Below are 8,933 nucleotides of genomic sequence, written 5' to 3'. Positions count from 1 at the left end.
GTGACGTCACCACGCAGCCCGGCATCGCCCAGGCGACGCGGTAAACAAGTCCCCGGGGGTTCTGCTGTCCCATGGGGCCAATGGCTTCCTCTGCCCCAGGCCAGTTTACTTACTTGCCTCCGAGCCAAGGTACTGACCGGCAAACCCGGGCCGGGAGCGTGGGAGGGACCCCGTCCTCTCTGGGGGTGCCTGAGAAGAGGACGGGGTAGGACCACATGCAGGCCGGATGGTTCTCCCCCTCTCAGCGGAGGTACACCGCCCCCTGGTCACGCCAGCCACGAGCTTCTCTGCCTCTCGACCCACCTCCCCATCCTGTCTCTCTTCGGCTGTCTCTCCAGCCTAGCGGGTCTCTCCAGCCTTCCTCCCCATCCCCCCATCCCCATGCTGGTCTCCAGTCCACACAACGCTGCCTGTTCCCTGCTTCTCCGTACTGGGACTCTCGCCTTGTTTTGCAGGCTATGGTGGGAACCCAGCTGCGCCTGCCCCAGCCGCCACCAAGCCCAAGGGAGGAAGAGAAGGGAGCAGCCAGCAAGAATTCCTGCTGCCCCCACCGCCCATCTGCCCCCAGCCAGCTCTGCCAAGCTGCAGCCTGATGGAGGCCACCGTGTCCTCCCCCTCCGTGCTGGTCCAGACCATGCCGGGCGCCTTCCCAGACATCTACGACGGAGACCCCAAGAAGTGGGAGGTGCATTTCCACAGCATCCAGCGGGCCTACAAGGAATTTGGCAAGGAGGACGACTTCGCCATCCGGGTGCTGACTGAGGACTTCACCCTGCCCTTCCCGTTCACCTGGCCGGCGGAAGGGGAGGCGTCCCCGCAGCCGTCCGGCAGCCCGGCCGACTGCTCCGGCTTCGACTTCTTCCTGCATCCAGGCCAGCCGGTGCCTCGGCTCCTGCAGCCACTGCACGCCACCACCCAGGCCTTCTTCAAGAAGCGGCGCCTGGAGCAGCTGGCTCTCAGCTACGCCAGCCAGGCTGCCCAGGGGGCACCTGCCGCCACGCCCCCGACGCGGACGGACGTCGTCATGGTCACCGGCCTGCCCCAGGCCCCTTCCGGAGAACTTGCCTTCCTCCTGCAGGACGGCAAAGCCCTCCGGAATATCCAGGCTGCCCTGGTGGGGGGCGCCAACCCCCCCTCACCACCGCTAGGAACCCCCAGGCTCCTGCCCCCCACCGGAGCCCGTGGAACCATGCATTAGGCCCCGGGGGAGGGGGGTGCCCCTGCACGCTGCCCCTCTGGACCCTCCAGCTGTTTACGAATCCATCACATGGCCCCTGTGAACGCTCAATAATATTCCAGATGTTTACGAACTCCGGCAGCCACCCGTCTTAATGCTCATGTCATGGCCATTGACAGCCGTGCAGGCGGGGGCGCCAATCGCGCCTTCCACCTGGGGCGCCAGCTGCCGCAGCCGGCCTCGTGAAATGAGGAGTAACGGTAGTTCGAACTAGGAAGCCTAGTTCGAACTAACTAGTTCGTGCCCCGTGTAGCCGCGCTGCACGGGGTTCGAACCAGCGGGGTTTTAAAAATGGCGGCTCCCCGCTTATGCAAATGAAGCCCGGGAAATTCAAATCCCGGGCTTCATTTGCAAGTGCGGTATGCCTACATTACCCTCCTAGTTCGAACTAGTGGGGTAGTGTAGACATACCCGGAGTGAGCAGGGACGGGAAGGAGGCGGGGCCAGGGTGTTGATATTTGAGGTAGATCTTGGATTACACCTAAATTCAAACAGTGATCTCATGCTCCAAAAGGTTGGAGACCCTTGTGTTACAGCTTGGCCGGAAAGTTTCCTAAAGCCCCACCCCTTGGCTGGCGAGGGACCCTCCCCCAGTGGAACACAGAGCGTCCCGGGGCAAAGGTTAGTAACAGGGAATCCGCTTGGGCTCATCTTGGATCTTAGATGCTGCTTCTGTCGTGGCCACGTGGGCAGGCACGTGGCTCTGCTTCCACCCGCCAGCCACGTCCCTCCCGGTCGGGCCCAGGGCCCCAGTCCTGGTACCGGCAGCAGGACTCAGCGGCCCTTACCACTGGCACCTGTTGCAGCACAGTCAGAGATTAAAACCGCCCCAGAAGATGGAGGCTACAGCACCCAGATGAAGGCCGGTCACAGAAGGTACGTCCCAAGCCCCAGGTATCCGGCCCAGGAGCCTTGTGGGAGCTGCAGTTTGGGGGACTCGTTCTCGGAGTGTTCTCTGTGGGCGAGGCCCCGGTCAGAGGCCACGCTGCATCGTGGTTGTACAACGGCCCCCGGCTCCCCCTTGCTAAGAGAGGAGCCGGCTGGCCCCTGTGGGGAGATTTCCAGCCAGGGCTGGTCCTGCAGGAGAGCCCGAAGCACCATTTCAGAATGGAAATACAGTGAGGCTACGTCTACACTGGCATGATTTTCCGGAAATGCTTTTAACGGAAAAGTTTTCTGTTAAAAGCATTTTCAGAAAAGCGCGTCTAGATTGGCACGGATGCTTTTCCACAAAAGCACTTTTTGCGGAAAAGCGTCCGTGGCCAATCCAGATGCGCTTTTCCGCAAAAAAGCCCCGATCGCCATTTTAGCCATCGGGACTTTTTTGCGCAAAACAGTTCTGTGCTGTCTACACTGGCCCTTTTGCGCAAGAGGGCTTTTGCCTGAACGAGAGCAGCACAGTATTTCCGCAAGAACACTGACGATCTTACATGAGATGCAGATGATTTTGCGGAAAAACTTGCCAGTCTAGACACAGCCTGAATGTGTTGCCCCAAACTCCACACCGAACCCATTTCCCACCCCTAATCCAGACCCATTGCTACCCTCCACAGGGCAGATCCAGCCCCTCTCTGCAGCGGGCTCTGCATCACAGAAGGGTGAGGACGAATTCCTAAATTCTGCCCTCCCCGTCGCTCCTGGGATACCCAGGGCTGGGAGGCCACCTGCTATCCTCCGCCCTTAACATGAGCGAGCCATGGGCCAGCTGCTCTACTCCACCATGAGCAGGCCCTCCTCCTGTGCACACCCCAGCCCCCCTGCACAGCTCCCAGGGTGGCCAGGCATCGCCAGGGTGGTTTCTCCGAAGACCGGCATCCCCCACTTTCCGAACAGCACTCTGCTTAATCCCAGCCCTGGGAGCTGCTAGTGGGGAAAGCAAAGACCAGTGTCTTGAACAAAGAGCAGCTTTCAACTAGCAGCACGGAGGAGCAACCGAATATACAAGGTTACCTGTGAAATAAACGCCTAAGAGGCATGGTAGGGCCTCGGCAATTCACCGAGTCATTCTGTCTAGCTAAGGGCTGCTTCCCCAAATACCTCACCGCAATCTACATCCTGTGTGGCTGTGATCTTGTGTTCAGAGGCAAACACGCCGCTTGCTTCCTAGAAGGCCCCGGCCTGCTTCTTTGCAAGCTCAGCTATGGCAAAGCAGGCCTTTGATCTTTGTTCAAACCCAACCGCTCTCCCCCTGCGCATGCCTTCCTGTAAGCGTCACGCACGCTTGTCGGTTTCACAATCTCCATTAGCCGGGGACTTCGTGAGATGTGGCGACCATTCCGAGGGACACGGTACTCGGGGATCAGCCCAAGAGAGAAGCACAAAACTCCCCCCCACACACACCTGAACAGAGCCTGCCACTCCCAATGTACCCAGGCATTCCTCCCCGGCTGCACACCTAGCTTCCGAAGCACGATCCGACACACATTTCCCACTGGCGATGCCTGCTGGCTCCTGGCAGACATCTCTCATGCCATCCTTCGGTGAATTATTCAGCATGTATTTGTCCCAAGCACCCCTGTAAAACCCTACAGCCCCTCCCACTTCTCCACCATGGGCTAGGGTTGCCAGATACTTTCACAAAAAAATACCGAACATGGCGGGAAAAAAATTGGTTGAGCAAAAAAACAAAAACAGGGGACCAAAGTTGTTAAGCAAAAAAAAAACCACAAAAAAAGAGTCACTGTGCCTTTAAATTCCCATGCTCCCTTTTCTCCCCGCCCCCGCCAGACGTGGTGGGGGAATAATGTTCCAAGTGGCCTTCCATCCGAGAAAAAAAATACCAGACATTTTACATGTCCGGAATTTTGGTTTTTTTACTGGACAGAGGCCGCAAAATCTAGACCTGTTCAGGCCAATACTGGACACCTGGCAACCCTACCAAGGTCCCTTCTGCCAACCAGCACAAGGGCTTGGTGTCACAGCACCACGTCCATCCGCCCTATAAAGGCCACACTGAATCGGGGGCACCGAAAGTTGGTTCCCTACAGCTCCGGTTAGATCAATTCAGAGACTCCTAAGGCCAGATGGGACCATTGTGACCCAGGGGTAGGCAAACACCGGCCCGCAGGTCAGATCCAGTCTGTCAGGGTCTGGTGGGATCTGCGGGGGCCCCCAGATCCACCCCCCTGGTGGGCCCCCGCATTGCCATATTTACCTGTGCGTCTGCAGGTATGGGGATCACAGGTCACAGCTCCTATTGGCTGCAGCTCACCGTTCCCGGCCAATGGGAGCTGCGATCGCCTGTATCTGCAGCTGAGCAGGTAGATATACTGGCAGGGGCTAACCAGATTGAAAATTGTCCTGGGGATGAATTCCTCGCATGGTTACAAACTGACACTTTATTTCCAGGCTGAGGGGGTTTAGCTTCAACCGCCGGCCACTGATCTCTCCCGGCTGGGTCAGAGCCTGCTCACAAACCCTGGCCCGCCACGCAGCGACCAGCAGACGGATCAAATCGCCCCGCACCCGCCTCCTCGTTCAGCTTCACCGCAAAGCCAGGGGCCTCGAGGCCTGCCACGGGAGGCAGGTTTTCTGACCCTGTGATCGTGCTCAGGGGTCGTCTCTGACTCCCCTCTCCCTTGTATCAATGTCCTCCTGCAATGGTGGGCACCAGCTCTGGGCTCCGGCGCCACCCCAAGGGCTAAACCACCCGAGGCCGAGCGCCAGGGAGCCTCTCGCACCAACCCGAGCGGGTCTGGGAAAAGAGCCGAGTAACCTCACGCCCCTTGTCCACGTAGGACGGAGTCGGCTCACGGGGGAAAGGGGCTTCCGTCGAGTGGGGCTGGGAGAGGTGCCTGCTGCTCAGACCTTCCCCTCTGTGGAAAGTGGCAGCCTCGTGAGACGCCCTCGTGCGCCGCTACCCGGCCTCGCCCTGAGGAGCCGCAAGCCCTGCCCCCTTGCAGGATGGAGTGTGTGTGTGTGTGTGTGTGTGTGTGTGTGTGTGTGTGTGTGTGTGTGTGTGTGTGTGTGTGTGTGTGTGTGTGTGTGTGTGTGTGTGTGGTAGAGATGTAGCCGTGTTAGTCTGGGGTAGCTGAAGCAAAATGCAGGACAATGTAGCACTTTAAAGACTAACAAGATGGTTTATTAGATGATGAGCTTTCGTGGGCCAGACCCACTTCCTCAGATCAAACATCCTTGTTCTGTCCCTGTGTGGCCCTGTCAACCGGGGTGAGCCCTGCTCTGCACGGGGACACTGCCCTCTGCTGGATGGAGAGAGAGAGACAAGGAGAGTGTCGTCCTTCCCCCCTCCCAGCCCCAATCCCAGCTGGAGCTTGTGCACAGGGTGGGGGGGTCTGTCCCTGCTGGAAAGTGTGAGCCCTGGGGAGAGGGTGTGTGTGTGTGTGTGTGTGTGTGTGTGTGTGTGTGTGAAAGGTGCGAGCCCTGCTGTGTGTGTGTGTGTGTGTGTGTGTGTGTGTGTGTGTGTGTGTGTGTCCCTGCACCCATGCACCCCTGTCTGGTCGGGATCAGCAGCACAGCCGCTGCCCAGGGCTGATTCAGCCAATGCAGAAATACAGCAGTGTGGGTGGGACACGGGGGGAGGAGGGAACGGGGCAGATCAGGAGCTCACTTGCCTGGCATAGGAATGCAGTTGCCTCTGGGGTGGAACATGGACACCCTGTAACAGCTGCACAGCAAAGTTTATCCTGCAGCTTCCAGAAATGCCGAGATGTTCATGGCGCCAGAGAACTGTGCGGCCTTCCAAAGACTCCGTGTGGGGCCCGGTCACGCCCCCTCCCCCAACCCTTTCAGCTCACGGGGGCTGTTCACTGTCTCCAGCACGTTCTCTCTTTCCTTTCGGGAACAAAGTTGCTCCCCCTATTTAAGCCAAGCCAGTAATTCCGAGGAGTCCCTGGTGCTCTGCTCCTACCGGGGAAGGGAGGGCTAGTTTTGTATTAAAAGGAGTAACAGAGTTTAGGACCCCCTGGGGCCGGGTGCTGCGCAGACCCACAGCAAGAAGCAGGCCCTGGCCCAGCAGGGACCAGGGTCCCATTGTGCTGGGTGCGGCACAACCAGCGACAGTCTGCATCCCACGGTGCAGAGGGGAAACTGAGGCACAGAGGGAGGCCAGGGCTCGCGGAGGGCAAGACAGGGATTCCGTGGCACAGTCACGGCTCAAACTCAGTTCTTTGGTGTCCTCATTTAACTCCAGGCCAGCCTGGCTCTCCAGGGGACTGGACGGAGCATCGAGCCACCCTGGGCCCCATCCTCATTGCCCCCGAATGACCTCCTCTAGCCCCGTCCTCTCTGTCCTGGCTCCGGGCCAAGCACACTTGGCTGCCGTTTGGTTTTTATGGCTGGATCGCCACCTCGTGGCAAAACATAGAAATAAGGCTTTTTTCCCCAAAAAAACATGGAAGCCAGGCCTCACTAGGGGAGGAGAGAGGAGACTAGTGGTTAGAGCACGGGAAGCTGCAGGGTTCTGTTCCATTCCAGCCCTACGTCTACGCAGCAGCGTCATTCCGAAATACCAAAGAGCGCGTCGATGGTTCAAGCCGTTATTTCGAAATACAGTCGAGCTGGAGGACGTCTCCGGTAACCGTCATTTCCCCAGGAGTAAGGGAAGGCGGAGGAAGAGCACGCTGCCTTCCACTTCCTGCTGTGCAGACGGCGCCAACAGCCCAATTCAGCTATTGCAACTTCAGCTACGCAATTGACGTAGGTCAAGTTGCGTCGCTTAATTTGACATTAACCCTGCTGGGTAGAGGGGCCCTGGGAGAAGGCCGGCATCTTCCCAGCTGGGAGAGGGGCAGAGTCTAGGAAAGTGACGGGCTGTCTGAGCCAGGGAGTGACTCACAAGAGTGGCCCTTCCTCTCAGCGGGCCCCAAGATTGTCATGACAAAAGACGGTCTCCCGGGACAAGCGGTTTTGCTCCTGGCACTTGCAGACTTGGAATGTGGGGGGCGGGGTATGCAGATTGAGCCATGGCAGTGTTACGATTGGCTGAGGAGCAAGCCCCTGGCTCACAGTGTTGTGTGCAACTGGCACCCACCTCGTTGCACGTGTGTGTCACGTCTGCAATGCCGGTAGGGAAAACGACATGGATGGAAACCAGCAGAATCTGGCCACCCCGCGCATGGACAACGGCAAGCAAAATGTCAGGAAACAGAGCACTGATGGGCCACGTCTGGCCCTCCACTGGTCTAGGGGTTAGCGCAGCAAGGTGATGTTACTAAGGCCAGGTCTACGCCAGTGGAGAAAATCGGTGCAATTGCGTAGCTGGAGTCGGCGTACCTCACATCGATTTTCTGGGGTGGCCCCACAGAGGGAGAAACTCTCCCACCAACTTCCCTTCGCAAGGAGTACCGCAGTCAACGGGGGCACCCTCAGCCTTCGATTTAGCAGGTCTTTACTAGACCCACTCAATCAAACTCAGAAATATTGATGGCTGGAGCGTGAATTCTCTGGTGAGTTGGTTTTCAGGGCTGTAGCAGCTACTGCTTGTGTGTCATGTAGCTTCTGCCTCCCTTCCCAGGCGGGGTCACTGACAGGGCCTGTCAGACAAGTTCAGGCAGGCTACGGTTCGATCCCTCGCTTACGCTGCAAACCCAACTACAGCACAAAACAGCAAATAACACAGAGATTGAGACAGATTCACAAAAAGCCTCCAATGTGGGGCCGGAGGAGAGCAGATGGCTTGACAGCTCCGTGCGGAGGGGGGAGTCCTTACCAGCATCCACCACCAGCAAACTCCCCTCTTCCATGACTCCTACGAACCCCTTGCCAATGCTCAGGCAGTTGAGATTTTGGCTAGTCGTGTCTACCATGCCAGCCTCACTGGGGAGCGCGTGCTCCTCTTTGGAACCACTGGCTGCTTGAGTTGGAAGCTTGAAGGCAGGGACTGCCTTGCTGGTGTTTATGCAGCGCCTAGCGTAGTGATCAGTACAAGGGGCTAGTGGTTAGAGCAGGGGGAGCCTGCCAGTCATGGCTCCTGGTTTCTATCCCTGTGCCAGTTGTAGCATGAGGCTAATATCCAGTGGATGTTGGGGGGGGGGGGTAAGGAACCAGGCCTCTGGGGTTCTCTTGGGCAGCAGAGGGAGCTCTCGCGGTTACAAGAGCATGGCTGTGACACAGTGGCACTGTTGGGGCTGAGTCTGTGGGCCCCCCAATGCGCCCCTGAAAGGTGGATCCCCAGCAGAGCGTCCGTCTGACCCAGGCTGGGTACGAGGGCAGATGGCCCCATTGGCCAGATCCACGGCAGCAGGGAGGTGGGATGCAGGCTAGATGGACGCATTGATCCAAGGAGGCAGGAACTGGGCTGGAAGGACCCAGGGGACTGATCTGACGTACGGCACAGCAGGCCCTGGGGCTAAGCTGGCTCAGTGTTTCTCAACCAGCAGTACGGGTACCTTAGGGATACACCAGAGAAGTCTGGGGGTACGTCAACACAAGTGACAGGGAGGGACCGGCGGCACGTGGTTGTCAAATCCAACATTCGGAGCCACACGCCCGGACATAAATAGCCAATCTGTGCGCGCGCCCCAGCACTGGTGGAAAAAGCACGTAGCAGTGGCAGCGACACCGGTGAGATGGTCAAGGCTGTTCGCCACTTTGGCACAACGATTGGAGAAGTGAAAGCCCACAAGAGCTCTCCAACACCCGATCTCTACAGGCTCTGGCACAAAACTCCCTCTCCCACCCCGCAAGAAAATCTTATATCTGGAGTTTGGGGTATCCGTTGCCACCACCCAAGTAATTC

General features: G+C 58.2%; 1 protein-coding gene across 1 annotated transcript; it reads left to right on the top strand.

The window, feature by feature from the left end:
• C24H8orf90 (chromosome 24 C8orf90 homolog) lies at nucleotides 1-1,310 on the top strand. Its single transcript, XM_075907671.1, has 2 exons — nucleotides 1-129; nucleotides 456-1,310. Exons 1-2 carry the CDS (start codon nucleotides 72-74, stop codon nucleotides 1,196-1,198), a joined length of 801 nt encoding a protein of 266 aa, XP_075763786.1. The 5' UTR covers nucleotides 1-71; the 3' UTR covers nucleotides 1,199-1,310.
• Nucleotides 1,311-8,933: the final 7,623 nt, after the last annotated feature.

This window comes from Pelodiscus sinensis, chromosome 24, assembly GCF_049634645.1.
Source record: "Pelodiscus sinensis isolate JC-2024 chromosome 24, ASM4963464v1, whole genome shotgun sequence".
Classification (NCBI taxonomy): domain Eukaryota; kingdom Metazoa; phylum Chordata; order Testudines; family Trionychidae; genus Pelodiscus; species Pelodiscus sinensis.
The sequence above is the reverse complement of the archived record's forward strand: the minus strand, read 5'-3'. Positions and strand labels throughout refer to the sequence as shown.